This window comes from Bos indicus x Bos taurus, chromosome 13 (assembly GCF_003369695.1).
Source record: "Bos indicus x Bos taurus breed Angus x Brahman F1 hybrid chromosome 13, Bos_hybrid_MaternalHap_v2.0, whole genome shotgun sequence".
Taxonomy (NCBI): domain Eukaryota; kingdom Metazoa; phylum Chordata; class Mammalia; order Artiodactyla; family Bovidae; genus Bos; species Bos indicus x Bos taurus.
Window position 1 is genome coordinate 18,870,517 of NC_040088.1, and position 21,553 is coordinate 18,892,069.

At 50.0% G+C, this 21,553-nt stretch overlaps 1 protein-coding gene across 2 annotated transcripts in view; it reads left to right on the top strand.

Moving 5' to 3' along the window:
- LOC113903084 (ubiquinol-cytochrome-c reductase complex assembly factor 1) overlaps positions 1 to 20,697 on the top strand; it is a 97,092-nt gene extending 76,395 nt beyond the window's left edge. For both annotated transcript variants that reach the window (XM_027558710.1, XM_027558711.1), the window contains 3 exons: positions 12,619 to 12,696; positions 15,923 to 16,036; positions 19,213 to 20,697. In XM_027558710.1, coding sequence (XP_027414511.1) covers positions 12,619 to 12,696; positions 15,923 to 16,036; positions 19,213 to 19,347 — 327 coding nt within the window. In that variant the 3' untranslated portion in view covers positions 19,348 to 20,697. The remainder of the gene's footprint in view (positions 1 to 12,618; positions 12,697 to 15,922; positions 16,037 to 19,212) is intronic.
- Positions 20,698 to 21,553: the final 856 nt, after the last annotated feature.

The window sequence follows — 21,553 nt, forward strand, 5'->3', positions numbered from 1 at the left end:
ATATATGAAACAGATCTCCAGTCCAGGTTTGATGCCTGAGACAGGGTGCTCAGGGCTGGTGCACTGGGATGACACAGAGGGATGGGATTGGGAGGGAGGTGAGAGGGGGGTTCAGGATGGGGAACACATGTAAACCCATGGCTGATTCATATCACTGTATGGCAAAAACCACTACAAAATTATAAAGTAATTAGCCTCCAACTAAAATAAAGAAATTAAAAAGAAAAAAACAAGATTCATCCATATTATAGCGTATATCAAAATTTTATTCCTTTTTATGTCTGAGTAATATTCCATTGTAGGTGTATACCCTTTTTGTCTATCCATTCATCTGTTGATAAACACTTTGTTTCCATCTGTTGTAAATAATGTAAATAGTGTAGCTAGTGTAAATAATGTTGATACAAACATTGGTATACAAATATCTGTTGCAGTCTCAAGTCTTAGTTCTTTTGGATATATAGTGAGGAGTGGAATTACTGAGTCATAGGGTAGTTCTATGTTTAACCTTTTGAGAAATCACCAAACTATTTTGCATAACACCTGTACCATTTTACATTCCCACCAGTAATGCATGAAAGTTCACATTTTCCTGCATCCTCATCAATGCTTGTTATTTTTCTTTTTAAAAAATTATAGCCATCCTAGTAGGTGTAAATGGAATTATCCTTTGTTTATGCTTTAGATAATTGTCTTGATAACTGGTTTTAACTTGCTTATTGGCCATCAGTGACCACTGAAAAATTAAAGTTTTCACTTTCCAAATCTTGTATTTAATGACAGAAAACCAATGCGTTAGCACTTGTTTGCAGAGCATAAGTCCTTTCTTCAATTTGGAAACATAAGCAGAAAAGCACTTCTTCGAAAGTTTCCGAATTACTCTTCTATAGCACTTGTGATAGAGCAGGTAGGGATCAAAGGCCTGTTAATGTTTAATCTGTTCACATCACAGAGTTAATCAGCTTTATCTTGTTAGCATGAGAAGAAAAAACTTCAGTCGCCCACTTGATGTTTTCTTACCCTGGTAACCACAAAATTCTTTCTCTGAATTTCAATCACAAACTCCTTTTTACTTCAAACTGTTTGTGTATGCATTTTGATTCAAGCAGATGATAGTAATAGAACTAAAAGTGGTCTTGAAACTTGTTTCAGTGGAAGAGATTGCTTTGAGAGAGGTATGGCGTTTCAGAGGTGATGTGAAAACAGACTGAAAGAACAGGAGTTGGACGTCCTCAAGCTAGAGTAGAATTGTGTTTGAAAACCACGAAAGCAGCAGCAGCATGTATCAGAGTTGTTCAACGCCTTCCCAAATCTTCGTACTCAGGAAATCATCTTAAGATTGGTAAAGTGCCTGGGCATCAATAATATAAGAGGTAATCATGACAGGAAGTACTATACTGATTCATTTTAGAGACATGTGCTGAGCAGTGTGGCCATCTTTGCCCTCAGGGAGTTTGCAGTCTAAGGCAATGAATGGGTGGGGGGACAACTTGTAAACAGATTATTAAAATAATACAGTAAGTCTTCCTGATAAAAATATTAACAGAAAACAGTAATTTTTTTCTATAAAGTGGGGACAGTAACGCCTCCTTTTTAGGATTATTGTGAAGATTAAAGAAATAACGCATACAAAGTTTTTAATACAGTTGCTGGCACATGGCAAGCATTCAGCAAATGTTAGCTAATGGTATTATTATGGAGAGGTTTCATTGAGTTGATGAATGAGCACGCAACAGAGACCACAGCTAATTTAAACAAGCAAGGGATTACTGGGGGCTAACTAAGGCTCATAGGATGGAAAGGACAGTTTAAGGACCGCCTCAGGTAGGAAACATACAAGGGAGTCAGGGATCCTAGTGTTAGCAATAGGGAGTTAGTATCCTCTTTGGGATGATCCAGCTTTAGCTGTCTTTTTATCTTTGGATGTTTCTAGACAGAAACAACAGTCTGATTAGATTAGCTTAGATTCTGGGCCCGTCTCTGTCTGTGATGAGGAAACAAAGTTCTGGGATCAGCGGCCTACTAGCTCATGGAGTGGGAGAGGAGTAGGAAGGCCCCAGGGAAGGGATACAGAAAGAATGAGTGATGTCCATTCAGGTAGTATCAGATACTTCAGGATCCGCTGATCCATTGAGGCTGATGATATAAGCCATGAGGCCAACCTGCGGAATAGCCTCTTGAGTATTTCTGTTGGCCATAGAATCGACTGTCCTGCCTTGTGACCGGTGCCAACGCAGTGTGATCATTCCTATCTGACATTCTTCACTGATATTTATCTGGTTTCCTCATGTTTATTCTTAAGTACTGTAGCTAAAACAAAAGACTTGACTATTACAATAATAGAGGAAGGAAAACTTTCGGAGCTTTGCAGACTGCATTTCTTTTGATATATTCAGTTATGATTATCCCTATCACACTTCTCAGCTCATGATCAGGAATTTGCTCTGGGTCTTAATTATGACTCCATAGTCAGACCCTCCTTCATCCTGTTATTTTGTCCTAGATGTGCTACTGTGCATTTGACCTTGTTGAGTCTCGTCTTGTTTCTAAGATGATTTTTCAACACTTCAGAGTCATTTCCATTTTACTTTTGTTTTCCAAAGTACTGAAATTAGCAGTTGGAGCTTTTTGCTTATGTGATTCTCCATTTCCGATATGACTCATCAGATACAGAAAGGTGTGATAACTGGAGAGAAGACGCTAGATTTAGGTACCAGCTGTCTGAGATAAAAGTTCCAGCCCTGACTGCTAACACAAAAGCAGGGTGTGACTTTGGGGCAAGTTACTTAACATCTTTGAGCTTCTGTTTCCTTGTTTATAGATTCAGGACAACAATCAGTCTATGAGATCTTGGAGGGCAAGGTTATTATGGTTGTGAGGCGCAAATAAGATCATACACATGGAAACATTGTCAAATCGAATGTGATGTATGTTCATCATTGCTGCCTCCACTATCATAATTATGAGCAGTACAGAGAGGGCCCACCCCGCCCCCGAATTGTTTCCTTTAGGATGTCGTGCTATCAGTGCTGTTGTTAAAAGAGCCACTCTTTGAAGCCGGTGTTGATACCGCTATCAATATGCATGAGATGTGTTCAGAAACTTCAGAAATTAGAGATTATGGCTATCTCCCTCTCACCTTGTATGTCTTGACATGGAAGAAAATTAACTTGGCGTGATAGTTTGATCTTCCCAGGACCTTACTGTACCCCATCAGCTTCTTTTCAGGGTGATTACGGGCTTGCGGATGTGTTTGAATGCCTTGTCAAGAGAGTAAATGACTAACTTCCACAGACAGCCATCTCTTGCTTTGCTGTTTTCCAAGCCTGAGGAAAAGGCTCCTGTACTTTGTAACCATTCAGAATTTCATATTGAGAAATTCACAGCTTTGTTTTTTAGAACATTATCAAGCTATACAGATCTTGAGTATTCAGATCCCAAGCAGTAAAACTGGGACTTTCAAAACATACAAATAAATAATAAGGAAAAATATTTTTAAAGGCATTTCAGTGTAGCAAGCTTCTCTTTGTGCATTAAACGTTTGAAATTATTTATTAAGATGAGATGTAAGGATTATCTCATGCCATGTTTAAGTTGGTTTTTCATCACAACTGGCACATGTTATACTCAAATGTTCACATTTTCTTTAAAAAAAAGGAAAAGAAAATGTCCATCTTTTATGATTTTTCCTTTTCTTCTTGGTCTTAACACAGTTTTCCCTGGACCTACTGAATGCACACACAACACACAGAGTTGTATTTGTTGGGTTTTGTGATCCTTGCTAAAAGATCTTCGGTAGACCTTTCATTTATAATGCAAGTGAGTTACATGCACACGTGTATTTGGTCTCTCCATGCGCCCTTCTGTTTTCACTGTTGCTGTGTATTTCTCATAATACTGCACAGTGAACTCATTTCTAACATTACACTGGCTGATGTTCGGTGCACATTAGCCTGTTGCCACGCAATAACTATAGCCTGTGGTGTTGACATTGCAGTGTTGGTGTTGTCATTACTAATCCCTAGAAAGACAACTGAGACTTGACTCGCTATCTTTTGTGCTGCATTATAGCCTTACATTGAATTTGATACTTATGCTTCAGTCAGCAGTTCTAGGCACCCTTTATCATTCTTTCATTCTAATAAATTCTTATTAGCCTGCTCCTGTTAGCAGCTTTGCCTCAGTAGCCTTAACGTTTATTATTACCTTCACGCTCATCAGTTCTTGTGTTGCCCTTGCTGACTTTCTTTCATTCTCTTCTCCTGCACCATAATTATACCTTTGTCCCCAGTTTACCCAGGAATGGGGCTTAGCTTTTACTGGAGACGTCTGATGTTTTAATATTAGTAATTGGCCACTGATCACCCATCTGGTAGCCCACTCCTAGCTACCTTTGTAATTGGGAATATCTGAGTTGTTTTTACCCACAACCATAGCGGCACTGGTGGTAAAGAACTTGCTTGACAGTGCAGGAGACACGAGACATGGGATTTATCCCTGGGGCAAGAAGATCCTCTGGAAGAGGATTTAAAATGGCAAACCTGCTCCAGTATTTTGGTTGAAAAATTCAGTGGACAAGAGGAGCCCAGCAGGCTACACTCCATGGGGTTGCAGAGTCGGACACAACCAAGTGACTGAGCACACACACAACGCCCACACGTAGGAGCTTTTAGCCCTGCCTCCACTGATAACCTGAGACGCAGGCCACATGGAAGGGCAGCCACATTGTTTATGGTGTTTGTTCCAGCATAGGTAAGCATCGAAGTCGAACTGCCCTGTATTCTAATCCTGACCCACTATTTCCTAGCTGTATAACCTTAACCTTCCCAGATAACAGTTTCCTCTTCTCTAAAGTGGGGATAGTTAATAGCACCTATCTCAGTCACTGGGAAAGATTTAGTGAGCTTATGTGTATGAAGCTCTTAGCGTGGTTCTTGGCACGTGGTAAATAGTGAATTATGGGGACTGTTTCTGAGACACTTTTGTGGCACCTGTAGACTGGGGAGAGAGGAGGCTTTTTAGAAGACATCATTTGTAAGCTAAGTCTTAGAGGATAAGAAGGACTTAGCATCCCTGTGGATAAAGAAAGGAGGATTCCTGGCAGCAGTATGCTTGAGACCCAGGAGAGAACATGACATGTTTGTGGAAATTGCACATCGTTTACTCTGACAGAGGGTGAGATAGAAGTAGGGAGACGGGAGGAGGTGAGGCAGGAAAGACGACCAAGAACTAGGAACACTAGGAACCTTACAGAGCTCACGGAAGAGTTTCAACTTGATCTTCCATCAGTCCCTCCATCATCAGTTCCTCCATTAAGGAGCCACATAAATGTCTTTAAGAGTAGCGACAGGGAAAAGGGGAAAGAGGGCAGCAAACTGGCCTCAGACGAACTGGCATCTCTTTAAAGCAAGTATTCCTCCTTGAGAATACTACATTAATTAAGCATGTGCCTTGCAAGATTCATTATTGCTCTACTTGTGCTCCCTGTTGGTTGTCTCATTCATTAATCTGCTGATTAGTAGCCCTGAACTCCTGTCCCCCGCGCCCCCCACCATTTTTGCACTGCCTTTTTAATGCACTGTGCTGCCCCCCGGGACGCAGACTCCAGCCCGTCCCTGGCCCGCGCGTGTTTGTTTTCTTTGCCCCTTGTGCCTGCCTCTGCTGTAACATTTGTAGTATGTGTTAAGTAATCCTTAAGGTAACGTTTTTATTATGTCATAAAAAGTGCACGGCAAATATATTATAACTCATGGACTTTGTTTAAAAATGAACGGATAATTTATTGAGTGTGTTACATGAGCCTCGCTCCCCTCCCCATTTCAGCTGAGACTTGCTGCTCATTTAGCCTAGCCTCCTATCGAGTGCTCCCACCCTGTGACATGCTAGGAAAGCAGACCCATGGTTGGCTAGAAGTGACATCATAGTTTATGTACTCAATAAAAATTTAATTAAGTCATTACAGGAATTGCAGTCATCATTTAACCCTCTGATTTCTTCTGTTTCGTTTATTATTAAACATTCAGTAATAGCAGTCACCAAATCCTGATGGCTTATAAAATATCTGCATGAATTTTAATAGCTTAAATAAATGGGAAAATATGAGTAACTGATATAAAAGGAACCTTTTCCTTGTGGTGGTGCTATATGTATGGGTTTTTATAAAAAAGCAAAGCATTATGGAAAGGAGAAGCGTTTAATAAGAGAACAGCCCAGCATTAGCTGGGGAGAGTTTCTCATCTGATTTGTCTATGTATTCATGGGCAGGGTGCTCCATATGGAATTATCTGGCAGTGAGGACCTGCACACCAGCAGACAAAAGCTTAAGTGAGGGAATAAGATCCCAGCAGAGGTCCTGTGTGTTGTCTGTGCTCAGTTGCTCAGTCAGGTCTGACTCTCTGTGACCCCATGGACTGTAGCCCGCCAGGCTCCTCTCTCCATGGAATTCTCCAGGCAAGAATACTGGAGTGGGTTGCTATTGCCTTCTCCAGGGAATCTTCCCGACCCAGGGATTGAACCCACATCTGCGTTGGCAGGCGGAGTCATCACTGCCGAGCCACCTGGGAAGCCTCAGCGGAGATTCACCAGAGGGAATACCCAGCCCCCTTGGGCTGCTAGGCTGGTTAGAAGGGCCCTGAAGGGCGAGTCCAGTAGTTCAGGAAGCTGCTGTCACTTACCCTCACCTGTTGCCTGCAGATCATGTGTCTGCGTTGATGGAGCTTCCACCCTCTTCCAGGAAGGGCCCCTTTCATGATCTAATCCTGCTTCAGTGATGAGATCTAAAAACCATTCCTAGCTATGGCAGCTTGCCACCTCTCAGCTGGAGGTGAGGGGAAAGGCAGCTTATAGGTCACCAGAGTTAGAATAGAGAACCAGGAGGTAGAGGATCCTTGCTTATAAGGAATTGGACTGCTCCTCTCCATTCCTTCTGGGCAATAGTGGGCCAGAACTCAGGTGCATCCCAAGAGGAGAAAGGATGCTGTATGTAAATGAGCCTTATTGGAAAGCAGGAATTGAAATTTGCATGTTAATGTGTTGGTGATCTCTGGAAATGCCTTGCACATGGTGAAATTAGTTCTAATCTTGGCTCTGAGACTAAGTTGATGTGGTACTTGGGGGGCGGCGTCCCTTCCCCTTTGGGGTCTCAGTTCACCATTTCCTCAAAGGGATGAGCAAGGTGACGTCTGAGGGCCCTTCCAGCTCTAAAGCTGACTGGTTTGATGTAGCACACAAGCCAGCTCTGCTGAGCAGGTCAGTGAATGTTTACCTCGGACATTTGCTGCCTTTGTGCTCGACATCTCTGACATCATCCCTTGTGGCCCTGATTCTTTTTTTTTTTAAGATTTTTTTTGATGTGGACCATTTTTAAAGTCTTTATTTACTTTGTTACAACATTGGCTTCTGTTTTATGTTTTGGTTTCTGGCTGCGAGGCTTGTGGGATCTTAGCTCCCTAACCGGGGATCAAACCTGCACCCCCTGCATTGGAAGGTAAAGTCTTAACCACTGGACCCTCAGGGGTGTCCCACTCTGGTTCTTGCACAGTTAGAATGACTCATACGGGAGGAGGGAGAGGAGCCCCTCAGCAGGAGGATGGATTGTAGTCCCACCATCTCCTTGCAGAAGGAAGTAACTCAAGCTCTGGCCTGTTTCTTGATTCTACCTTAGCCCATAGTGGAAGATGGCACAGTAAGAAGTTCAGCAGTTCTGAAATCTCTGAAACACGGAAGGTACTCAGGAGCAATAAAGGGAAGCAGACAGAAGGATGTGACTGGATAGAACACACTCTGTGTGGCACTCAGGCCTTGTGAGGATTTAGTCCTCAGCATGCCAGCCCTAAACCCTGCTCTGGCCAGGCACTAGCCTAGGTGTCGGGGGTGTTGAGATTCATCAGACGGAGTTCCTCATGGCCTTTGGGCTGCTCGAAAACTAGTGGGACAGGTTGGTGCCCTAGGGGACAGGTGTGTCTCCAGGAGAAGTGTGGACAGAGAGCTCTGGGAACACAAAAGACGGACGGCTGTTTTGGCCTGGGTGAAGGTGGGGTGGGAAAGGTCATGGGTTGCACCACTGGCTGCGTCCAGTCTCACATTTTCCAGTCTTGAGTCTCACAATTCTCTCTCTCTCTTTTTGAAAACTGTCCATGACTATAAAGTATTGGAGCTGGTTTTAGTTTTATATAAACAAACCAGAAGGAATTACTCATAATTCCTTGCATTTGCAGAGCACTTTGCAGCTTACCAAGGCTTTCAGCATACATCGTGGAATAAATGAATGAGTGAACAGATGAATGAAGTACATGCTAATTCATTTGCTCTACAAACCAGTCCTCTGTGTAGGGCATTTCAAAGACAAGGACATAGATAGGTTGCTTGACTTGCCCAAGATCGCATCCTAGGTATACAGCAGAATTATGACTTGAACCCAGGTTTTCTGACTAACTCCAGATCCTTTCAGTACTCCTTTCTGCCCTTCTTCAGAGACTAGTGATAAACCACAGGATGAAATCATTCAGTATTTGATTTATGACCCAAAATAAAATCATCTTCCCGGAGGCAGGAACCTGGTGGAATGTCAGGCACATGGACTTGGGATTCAGACTGACCTGGATACTTCATCACTACTTTGCTGTGGGATCTAGAGCACGTCACCTCACCTATCTGAGTCTCAGTTTTCTGTGTCTATAAAGGCATGATGATAGCACATCTACCTCTCTGAGCTCCAGTGGCAGAAGAGATGATGTCCGTAAAGCACATGGCCCATAACAGGTGCTCAGTAAATGGAGAAGATGATGGTGGGCAACGGTCACAGTTGTTAAGCACAAACCTTATTCTCCATATAAAATTCCAAATGACAGGGTTGTTTCTGAAACTTGTCCATTTAAATAGTCAACGAGCCCTTTCTATGTATTACGTTTGACACCAAGTTTTCTGCTGGGATGCCAGAGAGGAATGAAACATGGACCCCTTTCCCTAAGCATATTCCTGGAGGTCAGATTCCCAGAGTCAAAGTTTTATCCTGTTTAAGAGGTTTCGTGAACTGCACTCTGGGTTCCTCAGGCTCACCTGGCTGTTCCCTGAGAGGAGTTCTACCTGAGGCTCCACAGTCTCACTGACATTGCGTTTCTGGAGCAGTCCGTTCACATGAACAGTCTCACTAGTTCAGCCCATCCTGTTCTCCCCTCCTCCTCACAGCCTCAGGGGCTCGCCTTTCCCCTCAGCATCCCGCTCACAGCCCGGCCTCTCTCCCCCCTCTCCCCACCTCTGGCCACTTCCTTTGTGCCCGTCCTCCTCACAGCCTCAGGGGCTCGCCTTTCCCCTCAGCATCCCACTCACAGCCCGGCCTCTCTTCCCCCTCTCCCCACCTCTGGCCACTTCCTTTGTGCCCGTCCTCCTCACAGCCTCAGGGGCTCGCCTTTCCCCTCAGCATCCCACTCGCAGCCCGGCCTCTCTCCCCCCTCTCTCCACCTCTGGCCACTTCCTTTGTGCCCGTCCTCCTCACAGCCTCAGGGGCTCGCCTTTCCCCTCAGCATCCCACTCACAGCCCGGCCTCTCTCCCCCCTCTCCCCACCTGCCTTTCCCCTCAGCATCCCACTCACAGCCCGGCCTCTCTTCCCCCTCTTCCCACCTGCCTTTCCCCTCAGCATCCCGCTCACAGCCCGGCCTCTCTTCCCCCTCTTCCCACCTGCCTTTCCCCTCAGCATCCCGCTCACAGCCCGGCCTCTCTCCCTCCTCTCCCCACCTGCCTTTCCCCTCAGCATCCCGCTCACAGCCCGGCCTCTCTTCCCCCTCTTCCCACCTGCCTTTCCCCTCAGCATCCCGCTCACAGCCCGGCCTCTCTTCCCCCTCTCCCCACCTGCCTTTCCCCTCAGCATCCCGCTCACAGCCCGGCCTCTCTCCCCCCTCTCCCCACCTGCCTTTCCCCTCAGCATCCCGCTCACAGCCCGGCCTCTCTCCCCCCTCTCCCCACCTGCCTTTCCCCTCAGCATCCCGCTCACAGCCCGGCCTCTCTCCCCCCTCTCCCCACCTGCCTTTCCCCTCAGCATCCCGCTCACAGCCCGGCCTCTCTCCCCCTCTCCCCACCTGCCTTTCCCCTCAGCATCCCGCTCACAGCCCGGCCTCTCTCCCCCCTCTCCCCACCTGCCTTTCCCCTCAGCATCCCGCTCACAGCCCGGCCTCTCTCCCCCCTCTCCCCACCTGCCTTTCCCCTCAGCATCCCGCTCACAGCCCGGCCTCTCTCCCCCCTCTCCCCACCTGCCTTTCCCCTCAGCATCCCGCTCACAGCCCGGCCTCTCTCCCCCCTCTCCCCACCTGCCTTTCCCCTCAGCATCCCGCTCACAGCCCGGCCTCTCTCCCCCCTCTCCCCACCTGCCTTTCCCCTCAGCATCCCGCTCACAGCCCGGCCTCTCTCCCCCCTCTCCCCACCTGCCTTTCCCCTCAGCATCCCGCTCACAGCCCGGCCTCTCTCCCCCCTCTCCCCACCTGCCTTTCCCCTCAGCATCCCGCTCACAGCCCGGCCTCTCTCCCCCCTCTCCCCACCTGCCTTTCCCCTCAGCATCCGCTCACAGCCCGGCCTCTCTCCCCCCTCTCCCCACCTGCCTTTCCCCTCAGCATCCCGCTCACAGCCCGGCCTCTCTCCCCCCTCTCCCCACCTGCCTTTCCCCTCAGCATCCCGCTCACAGCCCGGCCTCTCTCCCCCCTCTCCCCACCTGCCTTTCCCCTCAGCATCCCACTCGCAGCCCGGCCTCTCTCCCTCCTCTCCCCACCTGCCTTTCCCCTCAGCATCCCGCTCACAGCCCGGCCTCTCTCCCTCCTCTCCCCACCTGCCTTTCCCCTCAGCATCCCGCTCACAGCCCGGCCTCTCTCCCCCCTCTCCCCACCTGCCTTTCCCCTCAGCATCCCACTCGCAGCCCGGCCTCTCTCCCCCCTCTCCCCACCTGCCTTTCCCCTCAGCATCCCGCTCACAGCCCGGCCTCTCTCCCCCCTCTCCCCACCTGCCTTTCCCCTCAGCATCCCGCTCACAGCCCGGCCTCTCTCCCCCCTCTCCCCACCTGCCTTTCCCCTCAGCATCCCGCTCACAGCCCGGCCTCTCTCCCCCTCTCCCCACCTGCCTTTCCCCTCAGCATCCCGCTCACAGCCCGGCCTCTCTCCCCCCTCTCCCCACCTGCCTTTCCCCTCAGCATCCCGCTCACAGCCCGGCCTCTCTCCCCCCTCTCCCCACCTGCCTTTCCCCTCAGCATCCCGCTCACAGCCCGGCCTCTCTCCCCCCTCTCCCCACCTGCCTTTCCCCTCAGCATCCCGCTCACAGCCCGGCCTCTCTCCCCTCTCCCCACCTGCCTTTCCCCTCAGCATCCCGCTCACAGCCCGGCCTCTCTCCCCCCTCTCCCCACCTGCCTTTCCCCTCAGCATCCCGCTCACAGCCCGGCCTCTCTCCCCCCTCTCCCCACCTGCCTTTCCCCTCAGCATCCCGCTCACAGCCCGGCCTCTCTCCCCCCTCTCCCCACCTGCCTTTCCCCTCAGCATCCCACTCGCAGCCCGGCCTCTCTCCCCCCTCTCCCACCTGCCTTTCCCCTCAGCATCCCGCTCACAGCCCGGCCTCTCTCCCCCCTCTCCCCACCTGCCTTTCCCCTCAGCATCCCGCTCACAGCCCGGCCTCTCTCCCCCTCTCCCCACCTGCCTTTCCCCTCAGCATCCCGCTCACAGCCCGGCCTCTCTCCCCCCTCTCCCCACCTGCCTTTCCCCTCAGCATCCCGCTCACAGCCCGGCCTCTCTCCCCCTCTCCCCACCTGCCTTTCCCCTCAGCATCCCGCTCACAGCCCGGCCTCTCTCCCCCCTCTCCCCACCTGCCTTTCCCCTCAGCATCCCGCTCACAGCCCGGCCTCTCTCCCCCTCTCCCCACCTGCCTTTCCCCTCAGCATCCCGCTCACAGCCCGGCCTCTCTCCCCCTCTCCCCACCTCTGGCCACTTCCTTTGTGCTTTTGCTGCATCAGACTCCTTGCTGTTCCTGCCCATTCGCCCTCCCTCATTTTCTTTCCTGCCCCTGCACCTTGTACAGCTTATGCCCTGTGTCTCGAATGTCCTCTTTCCTACCCCCCAGCTCTCTCGTCAGACGACTCTTCCTCTGAGGTCCAGTTAAACATCGCCTCCTTAGAGAACTTCGCGGCAGCACCACCACCCCCGCCCCAAGCAGAGACCATTTGTACTAAAGTTTACTTATCGCTCCCCACTTTGGGGATAGAATTGGAGGTAACGTGTTGCAGTGTGTTTTTTTTTTTTTTTTTTATTAATACAGGTCTGTTTTTACTAGACAATGTGCTTCTCCAGTCAAGAAGCCGTTTCTTTTTCTTTGTGTTCATAGGATCCAGCACAGAGCCTGACATGTAGTTGGGGCTTAGTTCATAAAACTGAGTACTGCTTTGTATAATTCGGGACCAAAGTCTAAAAGAAGTTGTCAAATTGGGGAGAATCCTGACAGAGCAGGGAAATAGGAGGATGGGGTGGGAGTTTGACCTGTCAGGGGCCTTCTTTCTTGGTTCTGCTGTCCGTGTCAGTCAGGAGCCAAAAATCATACTTTATGGTTTTTTTCCTTTCTTTTATACTTTTGTTTTTGCCATTTTGTTTCTGTAGGTTAATCCCTATATCCTGAAGAAGAACATGATGCTTATGACAAATAACTTCTATGCCGCAATCTTAGGATATGATGAGGTAAGATGGTTTACCAAGCCTTGGACAGAACAGTGACCTCCCCCAACAAAGGCTGTCGATGAGAACTTCTGAAAGAAGCTTCAGGGGCCGTCGTCACTGCCTGCCATTATTTTACTGTTTTACTTAGTATTTTACTATTTCCTCACCTTCATTGACTCAGCAACCAGAATGAGCGCGCCCAGCAGTTTGCCTGGTACTTGAGAAAGCACGCACTACGTAGTATGGCCAGATCATTCAACTAGCTGGCGTTTATTGAGTGCCTGTGGGGTGCTGGATGGAGGGACACAGGCAGGTCGGTCAATATCTCAGCCCCAGATGCTCCAGAGAGAGGAAGGCATGCCCACATCAGCAGCACGGTCTGCCAGACAAGTCACACGCTTTTGGGGGCTTCAGTTATAAAAGCAGTACGCACTCATTTAAAAATTCATGAAACTCTGCCTAAATGGTTGAAATAGAAAATAGAAGGCCCCTTTTCTCGCCTGCCCAGCTCCCTGTCCCAGAGGAAAACCTTGTTAATAGTTTATTGGGTGTCCTTACAGTTGTTACCTGTACATACACAAGCACCTATGGATTTGTTTTCTTTATGCAAATGAAAGTTATACTACGCTCACCATTCTGTAACTTGCTTTTTTTAACTGCGCAGTATATCTTGGATGTCCTACCTAATGACATTTAGATCTGTCTCATTTTTTATTGCAAAATTTACATAACATAAAATTTACCATTTTAAAGTGTACATTTTAGTGGCATTGAGTATATTCACGTTTGAGCAGCCATGACCACTAGCCATCTCCAGGATTTTCTCTTATCTTCCCAAATGGAAACTCTGTGCCCAGTAAATAGTAAATACTATTCTCCTATTCTCCGCTCCTCCTCTGGGCCACAGTCTACTTCCAGGGTCCTCCAGGGCCAGAGTTTGTTGGCTTCCTCTCAGTTCCTCTAGACCTAGGCATCTCAGTTTCTGGAAGGATGCTTTTTTTGTGTCGTGAGGGAAAACAAGTCACTATTCTAGTAGACTGTGGAAAAACTGTTAGGCAAACTAATTTTTGCCTTCTAGGCACCCATTTTTTTCCTGCTTCCTCCCTCAGACCAGTCTCCCATTTGTCTTCAGCTTACTAGCATTGTGGTGGGAAGAGGGCTGAAGTGGGGCTCACTGATCTATTCAGCCTCTTGTATTGTGCTCCTGCTCTGTGCCAGCCACCATATCCTGACTCGAGCTGGTCAGCACCATCCCGTGACCTCACATTAACCACTTTCGCTCGAGAACCTCTGAGCGCACTTATCTTCCCAGCCAGGGTAACAATTTCTTCCCGGCATACAGTTTCCACCTGGTCATCAGAGCCAGGTGTGGCAAGAAGCTCTTGACAGTCTGAACCAGTCACATTGCTATCATTGTTAACCTGAGTCTGAATCATCCTGTTCCTCGTAGTTGATTATAGATTTGCCCCTTCCCAGCCATCTCACCCATCGCCGAGGCTGCCTGTCTGTGGCAGGCCCTGGCTCCCGGGGCTTTTGCTGTCCTGTGCTCTGGGCTCGTTTTCTAAGTCCTCATAATACTCGCTCCCACTCCTGTTCCCTCTCATGTAGCACATATGAGTTGCTGCCAGCAGCACTCCGGCATGTGCCCAGGGCACTTCAGACACAGGCAGGCTGTTGTGTTAGCAAATAGCTTGGAGAACGGTGATGTGCCCGAGCTTGTTCTTGGCTCCTGTCCCCCATATGCCGGAAGAAGCTGGTTTTCCCGACTCAGCCATTGTGCCAGGACAGTCTCTTAAGCTGTGGAATTGTGGGGGGTGTTTAGCAAGGGGGCATTTGAGACAGGTGAACAGTTTTTCCTTCAAACTGCCCGTACCCGCTACTGGCCCCAGCCCTTCCTGGCCCCAGCCCTAAAGCCAAACCTCAGGCACCATAGTGCCCCGGGGGCCTGACCACAGCAGGACCTCGAATATGTGATCCTGGCCCTTTGTGTAGTGTCCTTACCGCTTACAGAGCCTTCCATGACCATTGTCTCTTAATTCTCACAACTCTGTGGCACAGGTGTTACTTGGCTCATTCAGGTTATGAGAAACCAGGGCTCAGGAAGGGCTAGTGGCTTTCCAAAGGACACACAGCTGCCGAGTGACGGAGCTGCCATTTGAATTCAGGCAGTCCAGTCCCCAGATCCCACTGTTGTTTCAGTTCTGTTCACAGCTCCATGTCAAAGCCTAATCTTCATATCACACTTCACAAAATGCCTTTATGTTCTGTCTTATAATTCAAAGATGCTATAAGTAGGGCAGCAATTTTAGTCTCTATTTAACAGATGGGAAAGTTGAGACTTGGGTTTAGTAAATTGCCCACCATCTCTGAGCTGGGAACTGACAGGGCCAGGACATGATCTGGCCTTCTAGCTGACTTCCAAGGCCCAGTCAGCACTTCCTCTGGTTCCACATGCTGCCTTAGCACCTGGACAGAACAGCTCCTCAGGGCCTGTCCCTCAGTCACCCTTGCCCAGGAAGCAGGACCCTCCCCTCTCCTTCCTCAGAGCTCTAAGCTAGAACATGGCCCTAGTCCATGATGCAGGCCTCTGTGATATTTGGGCTTCCCAACAGTGTGCTTTCTGCTGTGCCAGGACAGCCGATGGTAGGCACACACAGGTTCTGAGCACTCCCCTGTGGCCCATGGCAGTCCTGCCGGACAGCCTGTTCCTCTGCTTTGGAGGAGGCCGGGCCACCCCAAAGCTGGGTGACAGTGAGGCCAAGGTGCCAGGCTCCCATCCCCAAAGACCTAGTTGCTGTTCAGATGTGTGTCCTTGGACCAGGAGAGCAAAACACGTAACACTCTATTCTTAAGAGAAAGTATACACTCACAATATGCTGACCCCATTCCTTGTGGACGGCACCAGAACTACTGCTGCTCCCATCTCTCCTCTCGGGTGTTGGCTGGGCCTGGCGATGCTGTAGGCAGCTGTGGCCAGGACGGCCCATCAGACATGACCACATCTCTGCTTCCACCTTTTTATCCAGCCGCTTGGCTCCTCTGGGTCCCACTTTCCTCCTCTATTGAATGAAGGGGGCAGGCCACATGCCCTCTCAGACCCCTCCCAGCTCTGCCACGCACTTGCCCTGTTTCTGTGTCACGTCCTCTGAGCTGATCCTAGGGTTGCCCGCATCTTCACGATATCCCCAGCTTCTGTCTCCTGGCTCTGCCGTTCGCCCCAAAAGACCAGTTGTGCTGTGTGTTCCAGGGGATCCTTTCAGATGACCGTGGGCTGGCGGCCGCCCTCTGGAGAACCTTCTTCAACCAGAAATGCGAAGACCCTCGACAACTTGAATTGTTGGTAGAGTATGTGAGGAAACAGGTGAGCAGCCCCTCCAGGGCCTCCCCTCCAGGGCCCTTCCTGAGGTCTGTGGCTGCTGGAGTTCAGAGGGTCATGAGAGGTTGAGTTCCCAGACTCCAGTGTGAGGGAGTTCTAACCAAATCACATCAGCAGCGGGCATAGACAAAGAGCACCTTCTGGGAGACACAGAGGTTTTCGAGGCAGAAGCCTGATGTGTCTCTCTTTGCCTGGCAAAGCAATAAAGCTCTCCTTTTCTACTTCACTGACCCCCTCCCCAGAAAAAAAAGAGCCCCTTCTTTGGATCCAGTCATGAGCTAGGTCAGGGGGCGGGGAGTAGGAACAGAAGAACAAGGGCAGAGTGGCCTGCTGCTTTCATAAACCTGCAGTTGTTGATTCACTGCACACTCGGCTGTCTGCCGTGTGCCAGTGCTATGCTGGATCCTGGGCGCACACAGTCCACTTGTAAGGCCACAGCACGGGGTGCAGAGCAGCTCCCCTGGGTTACCCACTTTGAACCCCTGGCTTCTAGCAGGATTGGGCTCCAGGCAGCATCCCATGATCCTTTCCCCACTGGGTGCTGCTACCTGTCGTCAAGCAGGGTCCCCCCGCTTCATCCCTCACTCCTCTGGCTGCCCAGGGCTCTCAAAGCTTCTAAGAGAGAGCTCTCGAGTGAGGACTGCTTAACTACACAGTTTTCCTTGAGCCCAGGGAGAATTCACTCCTGTTCTCTCTGCCCCCCTAATTCTGTATTGATGAGAAATCCATATGTTAGGGACGAGGGAGCTGAGTGGCAGGCAAGAGGCACATGTAGGCTTTTCCAGGGTCGTCCAGTGAGTCAGGCTGCACAGCTGGGTGATTCATACGGCCACTAGAGGCTCAGCTGCTCCAGACAGCTCACCAGCTCAGCCTGTCCCATGAGTCACACCTTTGCTTTGTAGGCCTGGCTCCTGGACCTGAAGGGGCCTCACCTCACAGTCATTCCCTTATTCACCTGTGTCCATGGCCTTCAAGCCTCCAACAGCCAGGAAAGGGAAGGCCAGGCTCTGGCTCCGAGGAGAAGACAGGGCCAGCTGGGTGATTACTGGAAAAACTACATACTAGGGCTCTTCAGACCCAGAGGGTAGAGAACCCCAGAAGCCAGGACTTCTGTTTGACCGTTCTTCAGATCTGCCAGAGCCGGGAAGAAGGCAGTGTGGCCAGAGGACCCCACCCACAGAGAACTCTGAGGCTCACACTGTTGACTGGACCCGCCCTCAGACAGGAGCAGCAATTGGCAAAGCAAATGCTATGTTTTCTGAGAGACCAGCCCAACTTTTCCATTGGCTGTGGTGGGCTTGTGCCAGGGGCCACAGCAAGGGCACAGCTGGGACCTCTCTGAGGGCCCTGAAGGAAGGGACTGCCACACCAGTGCCCCCGTAAGAAGTCCCCTGGTGCCCAGATGAGAGGCAGGCAGTAGGAAAGCAGTGAAGGAACTCTTGGGCAAGCAGTGAGCTTTGGTGGGGACCCAGTTCTGTCAGCAAAGCTTTTGAGCACCTATTGTGCCAGCCACTCTGTTGAGAGCGCAGAAATTACTAAGACCCAGTCCTGCCCTCAAGGATCCAGCTCATGATTTGACAAGCCAGTCAGGCACAAGGCTCCCCTGGAATAAGTCAGTCTGTGATGTATGCAGGCAGGAACAGAGTGCTGTGGAAGGCTGAAGAAAGGAGGGACTAAGTCTGAGCGAGTGAATCAGGGAAGACCAGGAGGCTGGTCCTGGCCGTGATGCCAGTTGGTAGATCACCCGAGACCCAATCAGAGATTAAATTGAGAGTTTCTACCCAGGAGATGGGCAAAGTGGTGGCATTAAGGACAGAATGGAGTAATTGAAAAGAAGAGTGGGTTTTAGGGAAGATAACAGTGTCGGTTGATCTCTTGCCCTGGAAGACAGCAGAGCAGATCTGGAGATTGGAGATCCAGGCGTGAGGTATATATGACAGGGTGAGCACGAGGGTCCGAAGGCTAAAAACGAAGCAGCAGGAGTGGAGGGTCTCTTGGGATAGGGAGTTGGATCTGAGGCAAAGGTGAGGTTCCTGACTCCTGCCACCTCTCCTTGCCCCCCAGTTGCCTTCTCACCTCCACAGTGGAACCTCATCTTTTGAATCCAGTGCTGACTTCTGCCCTGATCCAGCTCTTGCCCTGGAGTTTGCCTGTCTCCTGTAAAGCATTTCTCTTCTCCTTACTAGGAGGAGCTTGGGAATCCTTCCAGAGGAGGCCTCTATCACCCAAGGCCTGGCCACTCGTTAGAGCCCCTGCCTCTTGCCAACTGCCCGACCACCCCTCCCTGCAGCTGTACATGTTCTCTGTCAGTGTCCCATCTCCACATTGTTCAGGGGGATAACCCCCCCTGAGCCATCCTAGAGGGGTGAAGCTGGCGCCCACTAACCCTGCGGTGAGAGCCTACTCGAGGAGAGTAGAAGCATCCTTTTAAGTTCCAGTAACTAGCAGTTACTGACTTCCCTGGTGGCTCAGTGGTAAAGAATCTGCCTGGCAATGCAGGAGATGTGGGTTCAATCCCTGGGTCGAGAAGATCCTTTGGAGGAAGAAATGGCAACCCACTCTAGTATTCTTGCCTGGGAAATCCCATGGACAGAGGAACCTGGTGGGCTGCAGTCCATGGGGTCACGAAAGAGTTGGACACAACTTTGCAACTAAAGAACAAACTAGCGGTGTGCTTATTAAGACCTGTGGGGTACACATCACTATTTATGTGTCCCTTTCTCAGACAAGGGAACTTAAATTAACAGACACACACACACACACATCACTATTTATGGGCCCCTTTCTCAGACAAGAGAAATTAACAGACACATACACAAACACACCAAGGACATGTCTCCCCCAGCACACACTCCATGGAAAGTCCTTGCAGTTCAGAAAGTCAGTGCTTGTGTGTCAGACATGTGTCCATTCAGAAGTACAGCGGGGAATTCCCTAAGGCCTGAGAAAGCTTCCTTAATGACTTGTTTCTTCAAACCCCCTTAAATGAAATAATCTGGGCAATCAGAGACCTCCCCCGATCCCTGGGCTCGGGAGCTGGGATAGTCAGAAGCCCCTCCTGCCCCAACCCTGTCCTCTCCTTTGGGAGGCTCGTTCCTTCCACCACCTCACGCGCCGCCTCATGTCTGTCCTGCTCTTGTGACTTTCTCGTCTGGTTGCAGATACAGTACCTGGACTCCATGAATGGTGAGGATCTGCTTCTGACAGGGGAGGTGAGCTGGCGCCCTCTAGTGGAGAAGAATCCTCAGAGCATCCTGAAGCCTCATTCCCCAACTTATAACGACGAGGGTCTTTGATGGGCTGGTCCCTCCGAACAGCTGGCCAGCTAGCTTTGAGGAACTGCCAGAAGAGAGGTGCCTGTTTGGCTCAGGATCCTGCAGGAAGTGGCCTGAACTGACCTTTGAACAGCATCTGTCAAATACCTGGCCCCATTTGTGTTGGTTTTCCTCTTAGTACGCCCAGGAGTCTGATAGGGTGGGGTACAGTGCTGAGAGAACCCGTAGCCCTTCTAAGGCGTCCTCTCCCTCAAGAGAAGCCCTGAGCAGGAGCTCCCTCACACGCTCCCCAAGTGCCCTCCAGAAACCGTGTAACTGACCACAGAAGGGAAAGGGGGTAGGTTCGATAGGGGACAGCTGCCTCCCCCCAAGGACCCACCGTGGCCTAGAAGCAGTGAGTAATGCTGCTGAATCAGGCTGGGTAACCACACACTGTCCTCCAGCTTTGAGCCATGGGCTTGAGTTGGCCATTAAAAGACCCAGAGACGTCTCTCTGCCATGGTTCTTCTTTATTCCCAGGTTTTTTAGAAACACACCTGAGGTGGCAGAGGCCATGAGTTGAGAAGCAGTGCCAGCTCAGAGACAGGAGCAAGGGAAGTTCGGGTGGGGTGGGGTCTCTGCCGCTGCTTCTGTCTCCAGTTCACAGAAATGTCACTGTTCTTTCCTGCTGACCCCGTCCTCGGGGACCCAGGAGGCCTGTCTGGCCAGGGGGCTTGTCACATCCTGAGGCCTCAAGACAGTTCCCTTTGTCACACAACGCCCCCACTGGACTGGGGTAGAGTCATGCTGTCTTTCCTCCCTTGGCTCCCCTTACATGAGATACTGGGGGGAAGAGAATGCTTCCTGGCTTCATCGCACCACCCCAGTACCCCGCTCCGTGCTCAGCCTACCACCCGCTTCCTAGCTTCCGGAGCACGTGCTGCAGAGCCCTCGTGGTCTGAGCCCCTGAGGACTAGTCTCCTCCCCCTGAGTGTGGGTCATCTTTGGGGGGATTTTCTTTAAATTGAAGAAGGGGGTGGAGAACCATATTGTCCCTCCCTCCCCCCACCCCCATCAAACTTCCTTCATTTAACTTGCTATAAAATGAGTCATATAAAGAAACTCTATATGGATGAGGTATATCCCACTTCTGTGAAAACATTACAAATCAAACGGCCTTCTCTGAGTTTATTTAAGATGCTTTTGTTGCACACGGAGCTCCAGAGTGAAGCCTCCTCTGTGTGTGTGAGATAATAACACCTTGTAACTCATTACAGCTGGGCACTATTTACATAAACCAGAGCCGAGCCAGGCAGGAATTTGCTGATTAATTTATTTTTAATGGAGTGAAGTATACCATGCACCAAAATAAACTTTACTGTGTGTACCTAACTGCTCCTGGAATGGATGGAAAAATTAATGGAACAGATTTTGGCTCCCAACTCTACACATTAATTTATATATAAAAGTTATTTGAGCCTTAACCCATTTGCTGCCCAGGGCAGCTCCCTAACCACAGAGCCCAGCCCACAGCCCCGGTTCAGCTACCGGGCTTGCTTTAGAATCATGGAATCTCTGATTTGGAAGGAACATTAGTGGTCATTTAGTTCAGCCCTGGTCCACAACTGGACTCCCTTTCTCAACATCCCTGTTGGCCTGTGTCCATACGGGCCCTCTGTGAATGCCTCCAGCAGCAGATGGTCTCCACCTGCAGGGCCAAGTCCTGTATCCACAAGATGAGTAATCATTAAACACTGCAACTTGTAATTCAGAGCCATGTTTCAAAAAGCCATGTCGATCTGTCACGTCTGTGATGTTTCCAAAGCCCTCGCTTCCTGGCCATGGGCATCTTGGAGGCTGCCAGGCTCTTCTTATTTTTGTGAGTCTCTAGCCCATTTCACCCCACTCCAGTACTCTCGCCTGGAAAACCCCATGGATGGAAGAGCCTGGTGGGCTGTAGTCCATGGGGTTGCTAAGAGTCGGACACAACTGAGCAACTTCACTTTCACTTTTCACTTTCATGCATTGGAGAAGGAAATGGCAACCCACTCCAGTGTTCTTGCCTGGAGAATCCCAGGGACGGGGGAGCCTGGTGGGCTGCTGTCTATGGGGTCGCACAGAGTTGGACACGACTGAAGTGACTTAGCAGCAGCAGCAGCAGCCCATTTCTTCTCTGAGCAAACTGAACCACTTGGGGCAACCCTGTATGTTTTCTCTGCCTGGAATCCTCTCCCCTCTTCTGTGTATA